Source organism: Triticum aestivum, chromosome 3B (genome assembly GCF_018294505.1).
Source record: "Triticum aestivum cultivar Chinese Spring chromosome 3B, IWGSC CS RefSeq v2.1, whole genome shotgun sequence".
Classification (NCBI taxonomy): Eukaryota; Viridiplantae; Streptophyta; class Magnoliopsida; order Poales; family Poaceae; genus Triticum; species Triticum aestivum.
In genome coordinates this window covers 741,841,261-741,868,804 of record NC_057801.1, presented here as the reverse complement: position 1 = coordinate 741,868,804, position 27,544 = coordinate 741,841,261, and the positions used below count along the sequence as shown (strand labels likewise).

The following is a 27,544-nucleotide window of genomic DNA, read 5'->3' as shown; positions in this document are numbered from 1 at the left end:
TTTTTCCATGCTTGGTCCAAACATTATAGTGTGGCATGAAACCTTATAAAGTAGGTGGGTGTGAATGGTTTTCGAGTCAGAGTAAGAATTCATATTCCCACATATAGGGCATGGACAACACATAAAACCATTCTTCTTGTTTACCTCAGCCACTTCGAGAAAATTATGCATGCCCTTAATGTACTCGGAGGTGTGTCTGTCACCATACATCCGTTGTCGGTTCATTTGCGTGCATTATATATAATTAAGTGTGTCAAAAACCATTACAGAACATCATGAATAGATAATTAAGTGACCAAATTAATAGAAGTCCATCATCACATTAAAACCAAAGTACATACATAGTTCTCTCATTGAACAACATATAGCTCTCCAGAGCATCTAATTAATTAAATCATACATTGAAACTATGTAAAACATTTCAATGCGAAAACAAATGCGATCATAATCGCAACCAAGGTAACAATTGATCAAACGGCTTAATGATACCAAGCCTCGATATGAATGGCATATTTTCTAATCTTTCTAATCTTCAAGCGCATTGCACCCATCTTGATCTTGTTATCATCGACGACATCCACAACATGTCACTCCAATATCATCTTCTCCTCCTCAATTTTTTTTATTTTTTCCTTCAAGAAATTGTTTTCTTCTTCAACTAAATTTAACCTCTCGACAATAGGGCCGGTTGGAATTTCCGGTTCACATACCTTCTAGATAAATAAAATCTATGTCACGTTGGTCGGCATAATTGTCATAAACAATAAATGAACCAAATAATTATAAAATATAATATATACCACATCCGAATCATAGATAGGATGAGGGCCGATGGGGGCGGATACCAAAACCATCGCACTATATAATAAGAAGCAATAATAAAAGTAAGAAAATTATACAAGTGTCTATCTAAACATACAAGTAAGATTTTTTCCTTTCAGAAAGAAGATAAGAACAAGAGGCTCACCACGGTGGTTCCGGTGACGAGATCGGCGCGAGCGATCGACGATGGTGAAGACGGGGACGGGACATGACGGACCGCTAAACGTAGACAAATATTGAGGAAAATGGAGCTTGGAGGTCGAGCTTGGAGAGGAGAAAGCTTAAGTAGTGCGGCTCGGGCATTCCATCGAACACCTTTGTGCATAGGAGGTGAGCTAGAGCACCACAAAGCCCTCCCCTCGCCGGCCCGAAAAAATAGAGCAGTGTGGAGTGCTCTGCTTGCCGGTGAGGGGGTATATAGAGGATCACCATTGGTCCCGGTTCATGGCTTGAACCGGGACTAAAGGACACCCTTTGGTCCCGGTTCAAGACACCAACCGGGATCAATGGTGGTGGGACAGGAGCGAGGCCCATTGGTCCCGGTTTGTCCCACCAACCGGGACCAAAGGGGCCAGACAAACCAGTACCAATGCCCCCACGAGGCCCGGCAGGCCCCCTGGCCTCACGAACCGGGACCAATGCACCCATAGGTCCCGGTTCATGACGGAACCGGGACTAATGGGCTTATCTGTCCTGAACGAAAGGCCCTGTTTTCTACTAGTGAAGATTTAAGCATTACACCTGGCCTCTGCATAACCAAGATGCACACAGCCAAACAAAGTCCTCTCGGACAAACGAAATATAAAAAGGTGTAATAAAAAGATAGAGTTTGTATAACGCCTAAAGCGGAGGTGGGCCAATTCTAAGATCATGCTGCCACCCATGTTGGATAAAAATATCCCTCGCAGTACTCTAATCGTGTACACACCTCCGTAAATAGGTTTCGATTCTCCACGTGTTGTAGAGAGGACCATAAACAAAGAGTCTCGGTACATCTGTAGATAACCTGCATTAGAGAAGTACTTTTATCGTTAAAAACCATATCATTTCTACATTATGCCTATTTCTTGGTATGTCTTACAGGTTTAGTAGAGGAGTGAAGTTGTTTTTCCATTGTCATGTTTCCAGTTTGGTTCAACAGGAGTGTTGTACATAGTGTTCTTAATGTAACATCGGTTGATTTCCAGTAGCCCCGTATGAGTCTGCGATGGGGATGGAAAGGACATCTTTTCTTTGCAGTGCTAATTCATAAATTAGAGCATCTAAAAAAGGAAGTAGTAAAAGTGAGCCCCTATATGCCCGCGGACAGCGCCGGGCATACCCCATATGCCTGCATCCACAACCACACTTCCCATATTTCAATACCCAAATTCATGCAAACGCATGCACGATGATCATACAACGCAAAGTCATCATACACTCAACGATACAAAGATGATGTTGCCCGAATATTCATTACTTGACGAAATAAAATTCAATAGTTCATAAGAAATACAAGAATGAATCAACGGCATAAGTCGTCGTGGTTATTAATCCTCCTCATGCGGAGCAACCACTTGTCCAATTATTCCCTTCTTCATCCAAGAGGTTGACGTTCAGCAACATGATCCTTGACTCCTACGTCTCTCTTGCAAGCCACAACCTCTCTTTGTCGAGCTCAAGACCATCCATTGTCACCTTTTGTTCAAGCGCGAATTTTGCAATCTTCCCTTTCCTATCCATTTCAGCTTTGTTCTGCTCCAAGATCAACCTCTCCCGGTCGAAGTCAATCTTCTCCCTTTGCACATCAATGAACATCTTGTACCTTTCCTCCTCCTTGACCTCCTTGGCGGAAAAAAATGCTTGTCCAAGTGGCAGACATTTTGCTTGCCGCTCCTTCACGCGCCACCCTATCCTTCTTCCACTTGTTCCCCATCACTTGCCAGTTTCTCTTAGGAACGGTTGGTTGCATTTCTGCCCCGTCCAATTATTATTTTTCCAACTTATTCGTGTCGTTTTCACTATCCTTGAGCATGGTTTGCCACTTGGGTTTTCCATTCAATTGCATCTAACGATGTGAAAAAGTGAATGTCTTCTTCTCAACTTGATGGTACAATACCACTTCCAAAGTTGCATGAGTTTGAACTCCAATGCCGCTTTGCTTCTGGCTAACGACTTGCTTAAGATAACCAACAAATTTTTTCACTGCATCTTGGACGAGGGACCATCTATGTTGGAGAGAGCATGGGACACGATACTTAATGGTTGGGTGTGGCTTCACATAGTGCTTTTGCTCATGGTAAAGTTTGTGAATTTTTTCCAATATTTCTCGCCTTTTTTCTTGCTTCCACAGATTTGGTTCATGCTCATGTTACACCAACTTTCACACGACAAAACATCTTCAAACTGTGTGAACGTCGGACCTCTAGGCCTCACTACTTTCGCACCAACTTTCTTCTTTGTTTTAGTGCGTCAAATTTTTCCAAATTCAAACATCAAGGATTTGGTATTCTCCAAGGTAAATTGCAAAGACTCTTGACCATTATTTTTTCATGTCATGCAATATTTGTTCCTACAATATGCATCATAATTTAACTATTGTCCTACAAGTTTGATCCAATGGTATGTGTAACCAGAATTAATGAATGCAAGTAGGAAAGGGGTAAAGATTGTACCGGGTCTTGGTTGTGCATTCCGTCGAACATTGCCCGACGTGGCCCGATGCATTCGGAGTTGCGGCGAGTGCTATATCGTGGACAAGCCGGGGACGGCTTGAGAGAAGCTCAAATTTGGGACGCCCGTCCATTGCGAGGACAGAACAGATTTGGGCTTCGCCGACAAGTTGTTTGTCCCCGCAGCCACGACCTCCAGATTGGCGGTTGTAACTGCAAAGTCCATGTCCTCAGCAGCGGGCACGAAGGGCATCTCAGGATCGGCTGCCTCCGCAACTGCGTTTGTCGCCGCCACATAGTTGCATTGTCTCCAATGGCGGTCCTTCCGGGCAAGGTTCTTCACCTTGCAAGGAACCACCAGGCCGGGGAGCCTGATTGATTCCGCCGAGGCATCATCCTTGGCCATGACAGCGGACTGGGTTGTCAGCGACGACATCAGCGATGACGAGCGAGTACGGCGAGCAAGGGAGGTGGTGGGCGGTTGCGCGGAGGCGGGAAATGGAGGTCGGGGCGGGAGGGTTTTGGGCGAAGAGGACAAGGATAAGTCAATTTTAATAGGATTTTGGATGGATCCGGCTTGTTGGAGATGAAGCGGTGGACGTGCCCGGGCGTGTTCGGGCGTCCCCATATCGGCCCCAGACATGGGCCGGGTATGGGCAGTGTCGGTTAGTCCAGGCGTTTGGCCGGATATAGGGAGCCCGCTTGGGTGCGACTTTTTGTCCGATAATTGACCGGGCACACCGCCCGGGCGTTTGGGGCATATACGCGGGGGGGGGGGGGTTCTAGATGCTCTTATTGATGTCATTTTACAAAAGATATTAGTTAACTTAACTTTTGTTCACATATCTATGTAAATTGTTTTGGTATCATTTTTAATTAAGCAATAATGGAGCTATTTACGGTCTTCACTTGTAAGGAATTTTTTATATTGTTGGTGAATGTTTTTTACCACTCATATAGTTATATAGTTAAAATCAAGTTGAACTGAGTCGTAGATATATCCAAATAAACAGAAGATAAACGACAATTGCTCTTAACGGGTCCGTATAGTTCCTGCAGCCACGCTGCAGCACACCGGTCGCCGAAGCCATCACCATCGCATCCACGGTCGCCTCGCCTCACCACCAGGGAGCTACGCCGTCGCGCCCAGACCCGCAGGCCCGCCCCAGCCCAGATGGGGCCCTAAAGGGCCCAGATCTGGGCTGAGCGGCGCCGCCGGCCAACCGCCCAGCGGCCAGGTGTTATTTCCTCGAAGCGCATGAATATCTCTCTTTTCGCCAAATGGCAGTGACGCATTGAGACTGGCGATGGTGGCTTATGGTTGGATATTATCCACGCAAAATATCTACGCGGACAACCTCTCACCTTTGCCCCTCGAGTTGGGGGCTCCCAGTTCTGGCAATCAATCATTCAATTGATGCCTATCCTACGGATTGGCACCTCGATTATGGTGTGCTCCGGCTCTAACACCTTGTTCTGGCTGGATAGATGGTCAGGATCTAGACCGTTCGCGAATCGCTTCCACGCCTTATTCTTGATATGCTCCCACCCACGTTTGGTGGTGGGAGCCGCCCTTCATAATATAGGCGCCATCACCTTTCGACGCACCTTCGGGGCGCTAGAGTGCGAGCAATGGGAGGAGCTCCTGGAGTGCATTGCTCTGCATACTCCATCACTTGAACCGGACGCTATTGCGTGGCACCTGGAGCCGAGCGGGACCTTCTCCACCAAATCTTTGTACCGCGCGGGCCTGCCTACCCGAGGCCCCACCGAGCTCATGGTGCTATGGGAGATCAAGTTGCCACATAAGATACATATCTTCTTGTGGCAATGGGTGCGCGGCTGCCTAGCCTCGGGCACGGAGGTCCAGAAGCGTAATGGCCCGGGTGATGGCATGTATCCCCTTTGTGACGTACCGGAAGACTCCAACCATATCTTCTTCCGGTGCCCGACGGCACGCTTCCTTTCGAGCTGTTTCCGCGAGGTCGTTGGCGGGGTATGGTGTCATGATAACCTCCCGGACTTGTTTAGGTAGATCCTTGACTCGCCCCCTATTAGTAGGTCCTCCCTATGGGTAGCCATGGGGGCCCTGGCGTGGACCCTTTGGAATTGTCGCGATAAATTGGTGATTGAGCATGTGATTCCTTGCCATGTGACTGACTCTGTCTTCAAATTGTGTGGATTCCTACAGCTCTGGAGACCGCTTAGCAAGCGGCGCAACCGTGGCTTCATCAACTCCATCATCGCAGGTCTTCGCTCTTCGGCTGCCGCTATGTCCCCGCCGTCTCCACCACCACCGCCGGAGCCTGATTAGAGTCGCTTCTTTCTTGTGTTTGTTTTAGTTGTGCCCCCAGCGGACCTACTTCATTTTGTTTGAACTTGTACTCGTTGTTGTTGGATGCTTGGTGGTATGCTTTGTAATATAAAGCGGGGGGAAACCCTTTTTCGTAAAAAGTCATCATTAATTTGAGAGAAAAATATACTTTTCATCCCTTAATTTTTAACAGTCTAGATTTAGTCCCTCAACTATGAAACCGAACAACCTGCACCCTCAATTCTTGAAACCGGACACATTTGGTGCCCGGACTCAACTGAAGCGGTATCCATACCAACTCAGCATTGTTTTGACCGGGTCATGTGTAGGTGGCAATAGCGAATCAACCTGTGGTTGAGTTGGTTAGGTGGACAGTGGTATCTCCAACCCACCAGGGTTCAAATCCTGGTGCTCGCATTATTCCTGGATTTATTTCAGGATTTCCGGCGATGCGCTTTCAGTGGGAGGAGACGTTCCCGTCGACGACGAGGCGCCTACGGTGACTTCGTAAATCTCAAGATGATATGCCGGCTCAGTCTCTCAGAGATGCTCATAGGGGTAGGGTGTGCGTGTGTGCATTCATAGGGATGAGTGTATGCGCGTGTATATAAGCGCTTGTGTCTGTACTGATGCTCAAAAAAAAATGTGTAGGTGGCAATATTTCTATTTCTCTTCATCCATCTCCGGTCTAGACATTTCGTCAAACAATTGATGTGCAGTTGCTGCACCACGGCACAACCGTCTACGAGCCAGCGCTGCCACCATTGGTGGCCCAGCTAACTACCACGCACCGCCGGCTGCCCTGCTGGCCACTAAGCATGCCGCTCCAAGCCGTCATGCATGTGACTACGCACCTCTGGCTGCGAACCCAACTGCCGCTGGACACCTCCGCGCCTCGTCGAGCACCTGCCGTCGTCCAGCGCGACCTGTTATCGTCCGTAACATCTCCTCGAGGCGTGCCTGCAGCCACCGCCGGCTGTCATGGTCACCACCGACGCCTCATCCCCGGCATGCCCTGTGCTCCTCTATAACCATCCGTGCTGGCCGCTCCTCCGGACGCCTGAAGACTACTACAGGGGGGACATGGCCACGACCTGCACCACACGGCACGTCAAGCATCCACCACGTCTTCTCGTTCCTGAGTTTTCGCATGAAGGCACGCGGGGAAGTGATGCGGCGCCGCCGGCGCGTGGGGTCCCAGGCGCTGAGCAACAGGAAATACGATGGGAGGGATAGGTCCGGGTTGCGCTCGACGGCGAGGTACGTGCCGAGTGTGAGCTTGTTGGCGAGCGGGGAGGTCAGCGCCACCGCCTCTTCACCACGCTGCTGGATCCAAGTGTTGGACCGCGCGTGAAGGCCCGCGACGACGGCTAGTACCACCACAGCCGCGAGGTTCTCCAGTCCGGCCATAACGGCGACGTGCTCCATCTAGGCAACGAGCAGGTCGAGCCGCGGCAATCCCCTCTCCTGGCGCCACGCTCATGCTGTCGAGACGACCACCAGCAGCAGCTTGCACTACTAGAAAAACGGTTATATAGCAGTGGCGCACCAGATATAGATGCGCCATTAATGGCCATATTACTAATGGCGCACCTGATGTGTGGTGCGTCATTACTAGTTTTGTCCTGGTCCCACACGCCTTTCCAGACTTAGCAGTGGCGCATTAGGGGATAGTGCGTCATTACTAGTTTTAACTAGTAATGGTGCACCGCACCCACGGTGCGCCACTACTAACAATTTTTTTATATTTTTTTTCAAAACTAGTAATGGCGTACCACACACCAGATGCGTCATTAGTAACCCTGGTTACCAATGGCGCATTCCTAGGAGGTGCGCCATTGGTAACCTGAGAGCAGCTAGATACTTTTGACAGCCACCTACCACATCCATTTTCCCCACTTCATTCTCTCCACCTCTATCAAGTTTGGTCTCGGCTGCCTCCTCCTCCTCACCTCATTTGCTCCTTGCCAGCACACGCATGTAGAGAGAGAGGGGAATCGGGAGGTCAATTTGGGGGTTTCTTTGCCACGTCAGCATGGATCGGTCAAAACCGGGATGAGGCAGCATCAAGACCGGCCAAAACCGGGAGGAGGATGAAACTTGTCCGGTTTTAAGAGTTGGAGGTGCATGTTATCTGATTTCATAGTCAAGGGATCAAATCTAGACTCCGTTAAAAATTGAGGGACAAAAAATATACTTTTGTGACACTGTCTGGCCCGTGCTAGTAGCCTATAACCTGTAACAAATGCACGAAACCTTAAAAGGAAAAGAAGTACTGTAGTAATACATGACCTATAACATGCTGGCCCGCCCCAAAGCTCTAGTTATTCTTGAGCAACGTACTGTATGCACTAATAATTTTGAACAGAAGGGCGCGCATAAACTCCAACCGCATTAACAAGTCTTCCAGCATGCACGAAGAAGCCCACGACGTTAGTGTCCGTAAGAGGGGCACTGAAAGCAGTACCATTTGGTTTTCCAAAAGGTCCATATGTCCTCACATTTGTGACAAAAGTAAGCGATGTCACAACAGTATCTCCACCGAAAGTACCGCTTGTTCCTGAAACTTCCTTCACAATCTCTAAAGGGGCAAAAGTGATCTACAACGAAAGAGACAAGCGATTAGTTCTTCTATGCAAAAGTAGTAGAACTAGCAATGTGGTGCACATTCACTCACCGTGTCAGTAAGTTCACCATCGCCACCCCATGGACCAAGAGTTTGCTTCTTTCCAGCTTGATTAATGTAGGAGAACGCAATTGAGTCAATGGCAACACCACTTCTAATTGTCACACTTTCTAGCCGTTGAGGTACCGACTCTGGGATGTCAAATTCTTTTCCTCCATTCCCACCCCATGGTCCAATCTTGGTTACAAGGACCTACACACATATATGCAAAGGAACAACATCCTGATTCAGAAAAGAAAAAAGACGCACAACAAGCTACCTACACTTGTATATGTGCAAGTTATTAGCATGCTAAGATTAAGGGGCTCTTTGAAGACGTTCCAACCTATTTGTACAGAGGTGAGATAGTTTAAATCTTAACTGTCTGATGCATAAGTTTCTCAGGAATATGTGGCTTGAGCGGAAACGCTGTATATCTTTCAAGGGAAGTTCATAATTTTGCTGTAGGTGCCATGCAGTGTAGTGGAGGACCATATATGGAGAGAAGGCTAGTGTTCGGGCAACAATGTAAATCTAGTAATATAATTGTTTTATCTTTATTTTTTGTTTTTCTGATCGCCAAGACATCTGTACATAAACTATGTACTTCCTCTGTCCCATAATGTAAGAAAACGTCTTGGACGGAGGGAGTATTGTTTTCCCCTTTTCTATCTTACTAGAATGGGCAAAGCGCCTACCTTTGTTGTAACGAAAAGTATAGGGACGTTTTAAGTTGTAACTAACTCTAAATGTGGCGAGGTTATGCCGCGAGATTTATGGTACAGTGTTTGAGATGGAGTCCGGTTAATGCTTCTTTCCTTCATGCGACGGGTGTACATTAGGAAATGACCCAAAATATTGTTTTATTTCCAGTGCATATAATTTCAGAGCATGCTGGCTGGGTAAACATTGCCTCACGCTATTCTTACTTAAAGAAAAAAATGCAAATAGGAAAAATACCCGAAGGATTTAATTTCTTGAAACCTATTTCTTTATGTTACTTTTATTGTTGTCCATTCCACTATTATATCTCTCTGTTCTTTAGCCAAATCAGATCTTCTGTATGTTAATGTCCGTATTATTTTTCACAAGCTCTGATGCGTGCAAAGTCAGTACTATATATGTTGATTACTCACCATCATTATTTGCATTCCTTGTACATTCATGGCTTAAAAGACAGTGGAAAGCGTATACTAACCATGATATGGTCATTAACCTCCTGCTCAGTCTGGTCTTGTAAAGGTCGTTTTAGACAAGAGTAGTACAGTCTAACTTTCAGAATCTTAAGAGTTAATAACTTTACAGATAGTCAAAATGTTGGTTAACAATTTATAAATATTTTAGTCAATTTGCAAAACAATGTTAAATTTAACAATTTAACAGTAATGTTTATGAACTTGTCTCGACAAATACTTGACAATATGTAGTTCTGTTGGATTTTTAAATATGTTGTAATAGAAATTGAGTGTCAAAGTAATATATATACTTTGAAGACAGTACTGATGTAAAAAAAGGCAGTTTTATAGGACAGTGAACAGTCCAATAAACATTGGATGTATCCTAAAATTTCTCATAATTAAAAGCTAGCCAGAGTGCATTTTGCAAAAGAACAAAAAACAAGCTAGAGTGAGAAAAGATATAGCATCTGACTGGTTTGGGGAAGGTGAGGCACGTAGCACGGATTTGGAGCTCCCAGACACGGCCAGCATCACCATATTCTTCGCTTTTTATGTGAGTGGCAACACCCTGTGCAAAGGCAAACTCTCCGGTGCCCCCAGTTATCGCCCATTCACTGTCACTTATGCTCGTAGTTCCGAGCACCTGAAGAGTGGATCCCTTGAACCTAAATAGCATCCCACAAGATTGAGGACATAGTTAACAAGTGTAGATCAATGAAGTAGTACAAATGCACAAGTGTAAAAAGCGTTAAAAAAACTAAACCTCTCGTCAGCGAAAATTATGTTGAAACTGGTAAACCAGTTTGTTTCGTTCATACCGGCCCCGAGATGCATGCCTTGGGCGTTCGCAACAATTTTATCTTGGAGGTTAGGACCATCCCGTATGGTCCAGTCATGAACGACAATGGAGCCAAACTCATGGGGGGCATGCATAGACAATACAGCACGCTCGTTCCTGTTTCGCTCGCCTTGAGTGTGCTGGAACAAGTAGAGTTTGAAGCGAAGCTCCTTTTGCTGGATCTCTTGATTAAGGAGAGTAGTGGTCTCAAGATACAAAGGGTCCTTGGCGGCCATGGCTATAGCCTTAGGCTTCTTCCGTCGTCGCTTTGGAAGAGAATGGGGGTGGTGAAGAAGGGGGTGTTGAGATATTCGGTTCAACTGGACTCGTCATCCGATCATGTCTAAATTATGTTTCGAGGTGATGACATGCAACAGTGAGTCGTCAGATGGCTTTGGGCGCCAAACCTTTGATTGATTTGATGTTGTCTTTGTTCTGGTCGAATGGTGTTTTCTTTTCTTTTCGGTCAGTCCTAGCTGCATCAATTATTTGATGTATCTGATGCATCCATTTGACTAGGGATGCAAGCGGACGCATCCGCGTACGTCCGCATGTGGATTATTAGAACAACACTATTATTAAAGAACATCGGATTGGTTCATCTCGGCCGGCACAGACGTTGCGGATGTGTCCACTTGCATCCCTTCATTAGACCGATTCCGAGCCACCTTTGATTCATTAGCAACTTGTATTGCTGAGAGAGATACATGACAACATGAATATCGCTGATTGGACTCTTTTAACGTGGATAAGTTCAAACTTGTTCTTTAACGTATCAATTAGCAACTACATAGAGCTATTTTTTGAATTTCTAAAACAGAAGTCTTCTTCTCTTCCTTTTTATATTGCTAGTATCAACTAGCTCTCCTTTTTAACGTATGAATCAATCGGCCTTGATCTACTCCGTTTGATGGAATACTAAAGAATGTCACATCTTTTTCCTATGTTTGGTGGAGTATTAAAGAACATCGGAGCAATGCAAAGTATCTCGTCTGACTAGGTAAGGTTAGTCGATTTCTGGGTAGTATTTCCACGCAAAAATACAAATAAAAATTGTGGGCATCATTATAGTGCATGACACCACTTTGCAATTTATGCATGATACGACTTTTGGTTACCATCTTCTCCTTGCATAGTACTCCCTCCGTTCCAAGTTACTCGTTGTGGTTTTCGTTCAAATTGAACTAAAACCACGACGAGTAATTTGGAACGTAGGGAGTACGTAGCTAGTGTTATAGTGCCACATATTATTTGTTCATTTGTAGAATCTCACATGAAGTTGTATATAAGATCTATTTGCCAGTAAATGTCCTCGATCTATGCGATATGATACTCTTGTAGGGCATCAACAACGCCGACCCGCAAATTTTCTCCCACATCCATCAGTGGACAGGGGACCAGTCCGCGGACACGGATGCGGGAGGCCGCCTTCCAATGCTTCTCGCATACATCCGGCCTCCCTATTTTTTTTAGTCCGCACGTTCAAATAGTCGCATACATAGAACATACACTTTCAAGTAGCCGCATACATAGAGTATAGACATTCAAATAGCCGCATACATAGAGTATAGTATTTCAAATAGCCGCATGCAACAATAGTTCAAATTTTAGAAAGTTCAAATATTACATTCCAACATTATTGTCCCATTTAACCATCCACTGATGCTCAATCAGATCTTTTTTCAGTTGCTCGTGAGTTGCTCGATACCGAATTTGTTGATGCATTAATTTGAATAAACTCTTCAAATGTGGCCGAATTCTGGTCTGGAAGTTCGGTAGGATCACCCGTGTTCTCAAACGGCGATGGGAGAGAAGCGGGTGGAGAGGCTGGAACGTTGGAGGTGACGGAGACGTAGAGTTCCTGCTGGGGTGTGGCATGGCGGCCGGGTTGTGGTGGAGTGGTGGCGAAGGCAAGAGAGAAAGAAGGAGAGAAAATGAGGAGGATGGAGGCGTGGGGTCCGGAAAGGGTTTTGGGTGGGCCGGGGGTGTCGGAGGCTTACGTGGCCGTTGTCTGGACTCTTGCAAAGCCCCCCACGTTTGTTTCGGGTTTGCCGGAAAAAGTACGTCTGGACTGCTCGGCGGACCGATACAAGCGCCGTGTTGGATGGCAAACCACGTCCAGACAACGCGGCCCGGCCTGTTGCGGGTGGTTTGATGGTCCGCCTTGGAGATGCCCTTATAGCATGATACTATTACCCCATCTCTCTCTCTCTCTCTCCCTCTCTCTCCCTCAATTGTAGTGTCATGACATTTTTAATGCCTATACAGGCACCATGAGAGCAAGTACAATAACGGGCTTATAACCCGCTTACATGTCACTTTTGCCTTTGTGGAGGAGAGAGACATGGAAAAATGATGGGAGTGGGCTCTCATGCAAGAGCCTAGCTATATACGTGCTCCTCGACAAATGTAATATATACGAAGAAAGAGATAGAGGGAAGGTGAAAAAAAATAGTCTTATAACAAACCTTATAACTAACCTTATTGTCTGAGTGACTAGAAGTGATGACTATATATGACATATAGCAACATCATATAGGCAGCAGTTGCTATACTATTAACCATGCTCTGATACTTGACTTGGGAGAGCTCTAGCTAATGCATAGTCTATTAATTCCGTCTTTTATTGTAGTATGCCGATTATTATTAAGTTATCTTTGGTAGGAATGGTATTTATTGTAGTAGAGCCACCATTATTAAGTTATTTGAGTCTACTTGGATGGCAGCCACATGGTTTATAATTTATATGTATGCTTGTGATAATCTCCAAGAAAATGGATGATCATATCCTCTCTCCAAATTAGTTCTATGCCACATAGAAAAAATAATATAACATGGCGGCTTAAGAGACGGCGTCATGGTGGAGCATTGGGAGCAGCCAATAAATTTGTGTAAGCTAGATGATAACTGCGTGTCGCTTTTTTATTTTTTTGGAGATAATGGGCGGCACCCTTTCATTTCTTCATGAACTTGTTCATTACAGACAATGGTCCTGATTACATCAGGGACCTCACTACACCAACATGATCTAACATCTTACTCAGTTGATTTGGCCAGAGTATGAGCTGCCTCATTACAAGCACGATTAACATGGAGAAAAGTACAAGATACAAATTTCTGGCCCACTTCTTGATGTCATAGATTATGGCTTCTGTAGGGGTTCTGTCCAAGTCTGAATCTTTGATCTTGTTAATCAGTGATAGAATGGCTTGCAATATATCTCAATGCATTTTTTGCAGGGTTATTTTAATGAGATTTGGTCGTATGAAATATGAATATTTAAATTAATAATATATAAACTAAAACTGAAAATACATATTATATTTTGCATATGATTATTGTATAGTTGAAAATATTTAATAAATGTGTACCACAATATAACGAAAAACTTTTTCCATGCATGTTGAGATGTGCCTTTGAAGAGGGCATGTGTAGTCGGGTAGGGAAGTGTGCATGTTGATAAATAGTAGTGCGAATAACGAAAAACTTTTTTTCATGCATGTTAAGCTGGACTTTTGATGAGGTGACATATGTGCATGTTGAGATAAATAGAAGTAGTGATTATCAACTATTTAGGTATATAGGATTATGATAATGTGGGTCAGTACATCACACATAAGACATTTCTATGGCAAACTAAACTATAACCAAATGACTCGTCTAGCCATAGATATTAGACATAAGACTCGGTCAATGCAGCCCATTGCAACGCACAGGCATTCTACTAAATAATTATACAGTGGGTTAGTTGTCTAAATGCAAGATGTAGATGTATTTCCTCTATTTGATAACTTCCTTAGACGATCCGTCTCTCCCTGCTTCGGACAACATCCGAAACTCATCTTCGTCACTACACACCAAGGCTTTCTCAGGTAATTGAACAAAAAAATCGAAGAGCCGGTGGCCGATCAGTTAGGAGGGAAGAAAACCTGCTGTGGTAGGCTTGGCAACATCAAGGCCATCGAAGGCAGGCAACAGCCTCCAGGTAATTTGTGTTTTGTCTTGCCATGAGAAGTGCTCCCAACAAGCTCGAACCTGCTCGTGGGTTTAGCATCGCAGCTCTATGTGTACAAGTCATTTCGCTGTAAACTGCAAGCGCATAGAAGAAGTCTAATAGAGGTTATTAGCAGGGATGGTGAGGTGAACCACACAACCAGTTTCGAGTCTATCAATTCAAAAAAAAAAGTTTCGAGTCTATCAAAAGAAAGAGATATAGTTTGCTCTATTTCGAAACTTTTTTCGATCAATGAATAGAAGAAAAGCTATTGCCGCATCTGCAATCAATGCTTTTCTTTGGTTCTGAATTCTGATTATTATGAGCAATAACCGGCCGGTAATCATGTCTTCTATAAAAATGCTTTTGCTCTTGTTTCAAGGGCACTGTGGTATTTAATCGGGAATGGAGCGCCAAGTTAGTGCACGATTCGACCTGGAGTGCATGCTGTTGGATGAAACCAAAGAACCGAAGGCTCTGCCATTATCACTTCTTCAAGACATCACAAAGAATTTTTCTGCTGGCCATGAAATTGGAAGTGGCGGATTCGCGGTGGTCTATAAGGTAGGAAAATTCTAACTGCCCCGGCATGACATCACTTCTTGGTCATAGTTAATCTAAAAAGTGGCAGGGCATGCCGCACCACAGGGAGTCCTTGACAACGGCACAGTCGCTGTGAAGAAGTTGTCCAATACACATTTGCACGAGGACAAGTTCCGGCTGGAGATTGAATGTCTGATGAAGGCGAAGCACAGAAATATAGTACGATTTCTGGGATATTGTAGCGACAGACAAGAGGAATTCTTAAAATATGAAGGAAAATCTATCATGGCTGGCATTCAAGAAAGGTTACTCTGCTTTGAGTATGTACAGAAGGGGGATCTTGTGAAGTATATCTCTGGTAGGATCAAGATTTTCCTTACTAAAGATTATTTTGTTCAAACATCACACCCAAACACAATTTACATTCCATGCCATGTACTAACTACAGTTCGGATATCAAGGACTTCATTTCAAATACTAAAGCACATTTCTCTTGTCCCATTTATGCAGATGCATCTAGTGGACTTGAATGGCGGGATCGCTACAAAATAATAAAAGGAATCTGTGAGGGATTGAATTACCTTCACACACAAAATATTGTTCACCTGGATCTTAAGCCAGCAAATATACTCATGGACGATAAAATGGTGCCGAAAATCACTGACTTTGGTGTATCGAGGTGCTTCAAAGATGACCAAACCCGCACTATTGTTACAAGAGTTGCTGGAACCCCGTAAGCTAGCTAAGCCACTTCAGAACTCAGGCTTTCTTGCCTGTGATAATTTATATGCACTACCTCCGCACTTTAATTGACCGGTTTGTTCCTTTTTGACGCAGTGGATATCTGGCACCAGAATTCACCAATGGCATAATTACATTCAAATATGACGTGTACGCTCTTGGTGTTATAATCATGGAGATACTGACTGGAGCAAAAGGATACCATGAACCTAGGGAAGTAAGAACAATGGGCGATCTCTAGATAAAAGCTTTATTTTAAATAATTATCGTGTGTTTTATTTTGACTAATGCATTTTAGGAATATATTTTACACTACACTAGTAAGTTACAGTGCTTGATCAGCTTCAACTATGAAAGCATCCACACCATGATGCTAACTTCTAAAACCAGTGCAAACAACACCCTAGAATGATATTTTTTTGCCACACCGAAAGCTGATATACGGATGACTTGTCAAACCACAGGCTCTTTCTGCATCTCAATCATGGACACGCAGCTGCATGCCATCATCTTACTGATCATACCACACTAATTAATCTTCATAACATATACCTCCCGTAATTTGAGAATGGTAATTTTTTTCAAGTGCTAAACAAAAACACTCTGTAGAAATCTAATTAACATCAACTTCGACTTGTTTAGATTGGATAATTGCCATAGACATCTCCGCAAAAAAAAATGCCATAGACATACAAACCTGTTCAGAAGGGTACCTGCCACTCCAACCGAACTAAAAGTTCCTATGGACGGCAGCAGTACAAAACGGAGTTTTTGAATAGTAAAATACATCCAAGGTCCTTAAGTTCTTTGGCAGCACTTCAAATGGTCATGATGTTAGATGTGTATAGTTCATTGTGTACATCCCCATTGTATAAGGGGCTTTTCTGCACTTTCTGACACATGTATATGTAATGGCCTTTGGCCCTCAGGAAATACCAGTTGCCCATTATCCAACATGGTATCAGATGCTTAGGTTTCCCTCGCTCCCTCGCACGCTGCAACTCGGTGCTCCTCTGCTCAATTCTGGCTGCTGCCGTTGCTTCTCCATCCCCGAGTGAGTCAGCCCCTGCTCGATTCCGCCTAGGGCGCTCGCTTGACTGCTGCCCACTGCAGAACTGTGGCTGCTCCCTCCCCCGCTCGTCTCCTCTCCGTCCTTCGGCCGTCGCCCGTCGCCTCGTTCGGCTGCTGCCGCTGCCGAACTGAGGCTGCCTCGACCGGCCGCCTCTATTGCCCTGGTCTGGCCGCCGCTTGCCGCCCAGGTCCGACCGCCGTTGCCGCCCAGGTCCGGCCGCTGAAGCCGCCTGGTCCTGCCCGCCCCCTGCCCTCTCTGGTCCTCGTCGTTGCCGTGCGCACGAGAAGGGGCGCAGCGCTCGGGCTTTTTCCCTCGATCCAGATCTGGTTGAGGGCCCGTTGACCTCAAAAAAAAATCCGGACAACAGCAGCAGAGTGACTTCCTCATGTCCTCTTCGGGCTATGTCGCGGTTCCTCGGTGCTCGGTGATCTTTGATGGCACCAATTATGCTGAGTTTGTGGGCTTCATGCGCATCCATATGCGTGGACTCCTTCTGTGGGGGGTTCTCTCTGGCGAGGTCCCCTGTCCGCCATGTCCGGTGGCACCCGTGGCCCCAATCCCACCCGTGCCGCCGGTCCTTGCTGCTGATGCCTCTCAGGCTGACCGAGATGCTGCCAAGGCTCTAGATGATGTTGCGGTTGATGCTTATGATCAGCAGGTATCTGCTTATTCAGATGCTCTCTCTGTGTACCGGGATGATCTGTCTGCTTACACTCAGTGGTGCAATGATGATGCTCGAGCTGCTGCTGTTCTCACTGCGAGTGTTCTTCCTCAGTTTGCTTCGGAGTTCATGGGACTTGGCACTGTTGCAGCGATGTGGTCTTACCTCTGTCAGCGCTATCAGCCCTCTGGTGATGCTCTCTACCTATCTGTCGTGCGTCAGGAGCATGCACTCCAGCAAGGTGATTCCTCTGTTGATGAGTTCTATTCTCAGTGCTCCGCCATCTGGCGTCAGCTTGACTCTCTTCGGACAGTTGTTTGTGGCACCTGTCGTCGCTGTTAGACTACTCGGTCTGACCTGGAGTTTCAGCGGGTCCATGAGTTCTTGTCACGTCTCCGCTCTGAGTTTGAACCGCGACGTGCTCACTTGCTTGCTCGTGGTCGTGTTCCTATCTCGGAGGTGCTTGCTGAGCTTCGTGCTGAAGAGACCCGCCTTCGCTCTGCTGGATTGCTGGTGGTCCCGTCTGTGTTGGCTGCTCGTGCTCCTGTATCGTCTGCTCGGCTCCCTGCTCCACCGCTCCTCCCCACACCTTCAGGGGGGTGAGTCGACCTGCTTACACTGATAGGGGTCGATCGCGCCGTGACACCTTCTGTGGCTAGTGCTCTCGGCCAGGTCACCCAGAGTCTGACTGCCGTGAGAAGAAGCGAGACCAGCGGCGCTCCTCTTCTAGTGGGACTCCTGGATCTTCCCTGACACCGTCACTCACTGACCAGGACATTGTGAGGCTCAAACGTCTCTTGGCCTCCTCAGGCTCTTCGTCGACTGGTTCAGCTGCAGCTGTGACTACAGCCACTTCTCCATCACCGCAGGCATCTACACAGTCAGGTACATCTTCGTGGGTTTTGGATTCTGGAGCCTCCTTCCATATGTCTTCTGATTCTTCTGTATTGTCTTCTCTTCGGCCTCTTGATTCGCCTATTAATGTTCTCACTGCCGATGGCACATCTCTTCCTGTTGCTAGTCGTGGTATTTTTTCCACTCCGTCCTTCTCTGTTCCTAGTGTTTCACATGTTCCACGTCTTACCATGAATCTTTTTTCTGCTGCCCAACTTACTGATTCTGGTTGTCGTGTCATTCTTGATACCGACTCTTGCTCCATTCAGGATCGTCACACCAAGGTTTTGGTTGGAGCTAGCCCTTGGCGCCATGAGTCAGAGGGCCTTTGGGAGGTTGACTGGCTTTGTGTTCCTTCCGCTGCCACCACTTCTGCCAGCTCCCATGCTCTTGCTGCCTCTTCGTCTGCATCCTTCCAGCAGTGGCATCATCGCCTTGGTCACATCTGTGGCTCTCGCTTATCTTCTTTAGTTCGTCAGGCCCTCTTAGGGTCTGTATCTGGAGATGTCTCCTTACATTGTAATGGTTGCAGACTTGGCAAACAGACTCAGTTACCTTATCCTATTAGTGAGTCAGTATCTCAGCATCCGTTTGACTTAGTCCATTCTGATGTCTGGGGTCCTGCTCCCTTTGATTCAAAAGGTGGTCATCGCTACTATGTTTTGTTTATTGATGATTTCTCTCGCTACACTTGGCTCTACTTCATGAAATATCGTAGCGAGGTTCTTTCTATATACAAACGTTTTGCTACCATGGTTCACACAGTTTGCCACGTCCATTCGTACTTTTCGTGCTGACTCTGCTGGGGAGTATATCTCTCAGCTGTTGCGTGGTTTTCTAGCAGAACAGGGTACTCTTGCCCAGTTCTCATGTCCTGGGGCTCATGCTCAGAATGGCGTTGCTGAACGCAAGCATCGTCATTTGCTTGAGACGGCTCGTGCGCTAATGATTGCTGCTTCCCTTCCACCCCATTTTTGGGCTGAGGTTGTTTCCGCATCCACCTATCTCATCAACATTCAGCCCTCCACTGCTTTGCAGGGTGGTATCCCTATGGAGTGTCTCACCGGACGTTCCCCTGACTATTCCGCTCTTCGGATGTTTGGATGTGTGTGTTACGTCCTTCTTGCCCCCCGAGAACGCACCAAACTGACTGCTCAGTCTGTTGAGTGTGTCTTTCTTGGCTACAGTGATGAGCACAAGGGCTATCGATGTTGGGATCCTGTGGGTCGTCGCTTGCGCATCTCGCGTGATGTGACATTTGACGAGTCTCATTCTTACTACCCACGTTCTCCTTCCTCGAGTTTCTCTGTGGATGACATTTCTTTCCTGCTCCTTCCTGACACACCCGGCTATGTGCCTCATGTGTCACCGCTTCCTCCGGCACCTCTCCTTCCTTCTTATTCCCCACCAACACCGTCTACTCCATCCTCCTCCTCCATCTCTCCACCATCATCTCCAGTCCGTCGCCCTCTCTCACCGTTCCCTCTCCACTATACTCGCCGATCTCGTACTAAGGATGTCTCCTCTGACGAGCCTTCCACCTCTGGTGCACCTCCTCTCATGCCTCCCCCGGGTCACAATCTTCGTGCTCGGCCTTGCCCCCCGCCTGATCGCTACTCACCTAATCGGTATGGTCTCTCTGCTATTGCTGAGCCCACTTCCTACCGAACTGCCATGACTCAGCCTGAATGGCAACTTGCGATGGCCGAAGAGCTTGCTGCTCTTGAGCGTTCTGGCACATGGGATCTAGTTCCCCTTCCTTCCAGTGTCCGTCCCATCACCTGCAAGTGGGTCTACAAAGTTAAGACTCGCTCCGATGGTTCTCTTGAGCGCTACAAAGCTCGTCTCGTGGCCCGTGGCTTTCAGCAGGAGCAGGGGCGTGATTATGATGAGACATTCGCTCCCGTGGCTCACATGACCACTATCCGCACTCTTCTTGCTGTGGCTTCTGTCCGTCAGTGGTCTATCTCTCAACTTGATGTTCAGAACGCTTTTCTCAATGGCGAGTTGCGTGAGGAGGTTTACATACAGCCACCACAGGGATACTATGCTCCTGATGGTATGGTTTGTAGACTTCGCCGCTCCCTCTATGGTCTCAAACAGGCCCCTCGCGCCTGGTTTGAGCGCTTCGCATCTGTGGTGACTGCCGCTGGTTTCTTGCCCAGTGACCATGATCCCGCACTGTTTGTTCACACGTCTCCTCGTGGTCGGACTCTTCTCCTTCTCTATGTTGATGACATGATCATCACTGGTGATGACACTGATTACATTTCCTTTGTTAAGGCTCGCCTTCGCGACCAGTTTCTTATGACTAATCTTGGTCCACTTTGCTACTTTCTTGGGATTGAGATCTCCTCGACCTCTGATGGCTTCTACATCTCCCAAGAAAAATATATTCCGGATCTTCTTGCTCGCGCTGCTCTCGGTGATGAGCGTACGGTTGTGACTCCCATGGAGCTCAACGTTCAGCTTCGTGCCACCGATGGTGACCCTCTTCCTAATCCCACTCACTATCGTCATCTTGTTGGCAGTCTTGTCTATCTTGCTGTTACGCGTCCTGACATCTCCTATCCTGTCCACATCCTGAGTCAGTTTGTTTCCGCCCCCACCTCTGTCCACTATAGTCATCTCCTCCGTGTTCTACGATATCTTCGTGGAACGATCTCTCAGCGCCTTTTCTTTCCCCGCTCCAGCTCTCTTGAGCTCCAGGCCTACTCTGATGCTACCTGGGCTAGTGATCCCTCGGATCGACGCTCGCTGTCTGCTTATTGTGTCTTTCTTGGTGGCTCTCTTATTGCATGGAAGACAAAGAAGCAGACTGCAGTTTCTCGCTCGAGTACAGAGGCTGAGTTGCGAGCCATGGCTATGTTGACGGCTGAGGTGATCTGGTTACGGTGGTTACTTGAGGATTTTGGTGTGTCTGCTACTACCTCCACTCCTCTACTGTCCGACAGTACCGGTGCTATCAGTATTGCGCGTGACCCGGTGAAGCATGAGCTCACCAAGCACATCGGCGTGGATGCCCACTTTGTGCGTGCTGCTGTGCAGGATCAGACTCTCGCTCTTCACTATGTGCCCTCTGAGTTACAGTTGGCTGATTTCTTCACGAAGGCGCAGACTCGAGCGCAGCATGGGTTTTTCCTCTCCAAACTCAGTGTTGTTGATCCACCATGAGTTTGAGGGGGGTGTTAGATGTGTATAGTTCATTGTGTACATCCCCATTGTATAAGGGGCTTTTCTGCACTTTCTCACACATGTATATGTAATGGCCTTTGGCCCTCAGGAAATACTAGTTGCCCATTATCCAACACATGAAACTCAGAAGCCCGCCGCAGTATTTTCATGACTTGGTACCGTATGAGCGCCAAAATATCGTGCTGAGGACCGTTTTGAGCATTACCAGATAGTTTAATTAAGGACCATATTAGGACTCTTACTGATGTGCTGATGACTCCCTAAGCTAAGGAGTTGGTTAATGTGAGAACAGTGGCCTTTAGAAAGGTTGCCTCCGATGGCAAATGGTTAAGCTTCTCTTCAAATAGTATTGGTAGTGCTCCTACCGAAATTTCGTAAAAGAAAATCCTGGTGCTCGTATTTATATACGGCAATTATATATTTGCACTATGAATCTAGTAAAAAAACACCTTATGTTTCCATAAGCTTCGTTTTGTATTGAACTAGTTCACCCAAAAGCATGATTATATATTGGCACTATGAATATAGTAAAATTCAAGTATTTACCTTATATTTCCATAAGCTCCTGTGTATCGAACCAGTTCATTCAAAAGCCTAAGTTGATGGAAAAGGAGCACAGTGCAATGTATCTCCTAAGCTGACAGGGAATGTGGGTAATGCAATATATCTCAGCAATCCCCCTCTCGTCTAGGTTCCACGGGCCTTAGACATGTGACTGATGTAGACCGTAACATTTTTTATAAATACTATGTCGGCCGAGTTTTGAGTTCAAGAACACTTGGCTCTAGTACCATGTTAAAATGCATGCACAAACCAGTTCACCCCAAATTCCACGTTGATGGGAAAGGAGGGTAATGCAATACTTCCTCCGTTCCCAAATATAAGTCTTTCTAGAGATTCCAACAAGTGACTACATGCGGAGCAAAATGGGTGAATCTACACTCTAAAATATGTTTACATACATCCGTATGTTTAGTCTATTTGAAATATCTAAAAAGACTTATATTTAGGAACGGAGGGAGTATATCTTAACAATTTTCCATCCACATGGTTGGGGTACCGTGACACCCAGGCTTGGCTATGCTGTCAGCAGCAATAAAACTGACATTTGCTACCTGTTGTAATGGTTGTAGTGAATTTTAAGTTTTGTGTTCTTCTGCTTCTGTCAAATGAGTGTATGTTTATGCTGAAGGAGTGCATGCGTGCATGTAAGACTTCTCCGATTTGGCAATTTCATAGTGAAATTGGGGTCTTTGGGGCTCTTTTATCGGAAAAAAGCTAAAAGATAATAGGGTAAATAATGTAATATACATATTCAGTTTTGTTTCATCTTAAAAAGATGTCGATTCGTTTAAGTGCTAACTCACAATTGCAAATTTGCAGGTACTTGAAAGGTGGAGCAATAGGCTGGAAACACCACAGAAACTGCAAGTACGAGTATGCACTAACATAGCAATAGAGAGCCTTGATTTCAATCCTGCGAGAAGACCAACTGGTATACAAAATGTAATTGATAGGCTTACTGAAACGGAAAGCACGGGAACGAGGGTATGTTTAAGATGTGAGCTCGTGTGTTTCCCATTTGCCTTTGTTGTTAATCACTCGGAGCTTCTGGATGAACTCAAGTTCACTATGGAGATATTGAGACAAAATATAATTGCCTTATCATAAAATTCCTTGCCGAAATTTAACACAAACATACAGAGTTTTCACCAAGAAACCACCTATGTAATATTCACTTCAAAAGACCAGAGTATGTTTTCTTCTTCAGCATGCGTTTAGATTTATGGGTATTCAAATTGCAAGCTTTGACTTCGAAATTCAACAACAGTTTTAGTGTTATAAAATTCCAGTTTGATTGTTAGTTAATTTAGTTGCATCTTTCTGTTTCTGAAGCCTGACTATTCTGAATTGTAGCATAAAAATATTCTGTGAGTTCTATTAACTTAAGATCATTTCGTTTTACTGTCTCATGTTACAGCAAACCTGACTGGTTATCCAGAAGTATGTGCTACTCATCCAAATTAAACACATGACATATATTTCCTAGTCACCTACTCCAACATTATCACACTAGCTTTGCAAATAGAGACAGAGACATGACCCTATTTTTCGAGCAAACTAAGTACAGTATGTGAGATGTCATGAACTTCTTGTGCAACTACCTAGACAGTTACGCATTCAAATATTTCCTTTTTGCTCAAAACGAGAATGTAAAGATGAAATGGGAAATGATTTCAGCAAAAAATTCGCCATTTACCAAGATGTTGGTTGACAACCTGAGTTGTTCCGCAGGACCAACTTGACGTGTACCTTGTCGAGCTTCGCTTCCCTGTCAGAACCAACACAGATGAACACACGGTATTCAGGCTTATAAAGAAGAGCACCAAGCCGTGGCGTTGCTTTGCAAGTCTCCCACTATACGGCATTGTGCCTTCCAGGTTCACCACATACACTCTCGTTGTTACAACGCAACAGCAAGAGAGGCTACCAGAAGAAACGGAGTATGATCTGATCCTGCAGAGCAGTCTGTCTGGAGATAAAAAAATCCCTACTTCGAGAGACCAATCTAAGTATAAAAAGTTATTCGACGAAGCTAAAGAGTCAGGGAGTGAAGTGCGTGAGGTGATGCTGAAAACTGTTTTTGCTTCCGCGGTCAGTCATTTTTACTTAATACAGATCAGAGTATTTTCCATTCAAATTAGATGTTGCTTTCAATTGATGTAACTTCCGTCTCTGTGCGTGTTCCAAGTGCTAAGCTACTGGAATAATGCTATTGTACCCTGATGTATCTTTTTTTATATCCTCCCTTGCATTGATGCATTTGCTTTACTGATGGTCTTAATTGGTACTATGTTCGATGTAGCAGACAATCTCAAGAAGAATAAAGGTATGGAGTTCTCTTTTCACTTGCATACATGCTCCAACTTTGAAGTTTTTTTCTTTCTAATGCTGACCAGTTTTTTGTTGGATTAGGATCAACGGATCATATCCCTTAAGAATACTAATGGTGTTCTGTGCTCCCTTGATGCACACCCTACGGAGCCATGGTGAGTGCATAGCATATGTGATATGAGCACCAGAATATTAATTTCCTCTGTTCAAATGAATGTGGATCACGATTATCCTATGATATGTATCTTACTGTCGCACAGCATTATAACAGGTCATCAGAACGGAGATGTTTGCATATGGAACTATGACACGCAGGCAAGTTAATGCATTCTATCTTTTATAGTAAATAATACCATGTACTTGCAGTAGTACCATACATTATTTCTGTCGATTGCCTAAGTTTGTTGTCATGGAAGAAGGCTGATGTTTATTTTTGGTGATGGCAAATGCTAGCCGACCATGATGAAAGTCTAGTTTTTTGTCACAGCCTGAAAAAAAAACCAAACGTTATATATGGAGTATGTTTTATCATGACGGGTTTTCAATCAGTGTTGCCAAATGCATATCATAAAAAAATCAAGTTGTATTAGCAAATGAAAACTCTCGTCTGCATTCAACTGACTCTGTCATTTGTATTTACCGGCAGAGACAGATGGATTCGTTTAGTGTCTCGAAGGAGTCAGTCATGCCTTCTTACGTACCAAAAAAAGGCATGCTTTCTCACTTCTCTGTTTCCCGGTTCAACATACACTGTTGTATGACATACTAAATAACTTGGGCACTTTCACTGCAGTTCATTCCGTTAAAGTTGTCTCAAGAAAGAAATGGTTTGTGGCTGGAACATCTGATGGTGTGATCCACGTGTACAATTATGACAACAAAATACAGAAACTCAGAAGCTTCAGAGCCGCCAGTGATTGCTTCATCACATCAATGGCCGTCAATCCAACCCGTCCGTACGTATTGTCATCGGCTTATCGTGATATGAAGCTCTGGGACTGGAGCAAGGGATGGGAGTGCAGACATTCATTCGTGGAAGAACACTCCGATACTATACGTCAAGTCGCATTTAACCCAATGGACACCAGCATTTTTGCAAGTGCTTCAGATGATCTCACGGTAAAGGTATATATGGGTTTCTCCTTTTGCCAACTTATTAGTTTGGCTACAATACCTTAATTGTTGGCCTGTGCATAATCCTCTCAGAATCTAAAACCCGTTAATTGCCAATTCATATACTTTATGTTCAGGTTTGGAGCATTAATTCTCCTGAATCTAAATATACTTTGTCTGGGCATCTGGACAAAGTGAACTGTCTCGATTTCTTCACATGTGATGATCGACAATATTTGATTACTGGCTCTGACGACCACACTGCTAAGGTATGCCATTATCATTGAAAAATACAATGACATCATACGAGCTACACATTACTAATAGTAGTGTCTGTACTTTTCTTATCTAACAGATATGGGACATGGAGGAAAAGGCCTGTGTTCATACAATGGAAGCTTTCATGTCTCCAGTAATTTCTGTCATTGCCTTCCCCGGTAGCCCATATCTGATTACAGGTTCAAGAGATGGCTCTGTTTATTTCTGGAGCTCCAGTGAATTCAGGTATCACATTGGCTAAGCCTTTCAAAAGTTAACCCTGAACATGTGTCAACTAACATCTTCATGAATTAATTTTGGTATTAGATGTGATATATACGTGCCTAGTTTGCATATATTCACTTTTTTAATGCAACTTTCGTCCGGGTTCCACTATTGAGCATATACAGCATCCAAGAAACAAAAACAGGTTCAAACGTGCTTTTGCCACTTAACGCTCACAAAACCCAAACCTTACAGCTGCCACGCAAAAGAGACAGAAATTTAGCCTTATGAGCCATGTTTACTTTGCTCTCACCTCTGCTCCTTATTGATGTTTTTTGTTTTCTTTTTCTTTTGCAAGTGAATTCTGCAAAGTTCCTAGGCTGGAGAGAATCGTGAACTTCGGCTCTGGTGGAGCTATTTGGGGTTTCGGACGTTTCATGGGGTCAAGAAGGTAACCAGTTTCATGTTCTTTGTTTTCTTTTGTTAACTGACAGTCGTCGGATCTGTCACATATTAAAACATAGTAAAACATAGGATACCGTAGTTTCTCTGTCACATAGTAAACATAATAGACATTTAGGCTTAAGAAAATTCAGATTGTCTAAGGATTGGCGATGCCGTAGTTTGTTTGGATAGGACCTTTTAATATCATTATCATTTCTTGTGATGCCAAACGTGTAATACTTAATAACTTTATCTTTTAGGATTGTGATCGGACAAGAGTACACGGTGTCAATCATGGCCATCGACAATGAAGAAGAACCATTTGCTAGTGAGGAGAGCAATGATAAGTCCATATGACCGGCGTAACAGGAAAAGACAATCTTCATGTGAAGTGAGGTCAATCAATGTCTTCTTAGCGGATGCACGCTTATGCAGTGAACTCTGGTTTATGTATTTGATTTGGCACTGGATTTTAGTATTTGGAACACATCCGAGGTTACATTTTGGTGAGCCATATGTCGACGTGCAATGTGGATTTACTCGGGGATAATTTTGCTTTCTGTTCAGGGGAGGTGCTGACTCTGCCAACTGTCCAATAAAAGAACCCTTTTAAGATGTTTCCACCTGTTTATCATGAGTTAAAAGTGTTAGGTTGATCTCTTCCCAAATGGGCCCAACGACCCATTGGACCCTTGACCCACGCCCTAATCGGGGGCGTCCAGCCCAAGCGAGGCTGATGGGCCCCTGTCGCACAGTGCCATATAGAGGAGGTGTGGAGCATGGCACAAGACACGAGGTTCGTCACCGCCACTGTATCCCCACCGTCCTAACCCTAGACCGATCGAGAGGGTGGCGCTGCCAGCAACGGGAAGCACCACCAACAACTTCACCTTCGACCTCTACGCCGAGCTCCTCGCCGTTCACCACCGGCACCATGCCCGGCAACGACATCACTAGCAAAGGACAGACAAGGTACACAGAATCTACACCTAGGTGATCCTGTATTTTCAACAAAAAGTAGTCTTTTGTCATAGCGATCCG

The 27,544-nt window shown here is 45.3% G+C and overlaps 1 protein-coding gene and 1 pseudogene across 1 annotated transcript; one reads left to right on the top strand and one right to left on the bottom strand.

The window, feature by feature from the left end:
* Window positions 1-8,105: 8,105 nt before the first annotated feature.
* On the bottom strand, window positions 8,106-10,704 carry LOC123067781 (protein GOS9-like). The gene is made up of 4 exons (XM_044490426.1): window positions 10,467-10,704; window positions 8,737-8,798; window positions 8,465-8,665; window positions 8,106-8,387 (listed from the first exon to the last, which is right to left on the bottom strand). The coding sequence occupies exons 1-4, from the start codon at window positions 10,702-10,704 to the stop codon at window positions 8,139-8,141; spliced, it is 750 nt and encodes a 249-aa protein (XP_044346361.1). The 3' UTR covers window positions 8,106-8,138.
* Window positions 10,705-14,867: 4,163 nt separating this feature from the next.
* On the top strand, window positions 14,868-26,860 carry LOC123067780 (uncharacterized; annotated as a pseudogene).
* The last annotated feature ends 684 nt before the right edge of the window (window positions 26,861-27,544 follow it).

What these genes read in the sequence shown, in the direction of transcription:
- LOC123067781 (XM_044490426.1), bottom strand. Translation starts at nt 10,704, where the DNA reads ATGGCCGCCAAGGACCCTTTGTATCTTGAGACCACTACTCTCCTTAAT. An exon ending in AATTGTTGCGAACGCCCAAG is followed by an intron (nt 8,799 to 10,466) that starts GCATGCATCTCG and finishes CTGTACAAATAG; the next exon opens with GTTGGAACGTCTTCAAAGAG. An exon ending in ATGGTGAACTTACTGACACG is followed by an intron (nt 8,388 to 8,464) that starts GTGAGTGAATGT and finishes CTTTCGTTGTAG; the next exon opens with ATCACTTTTGCCCCTTTAGA.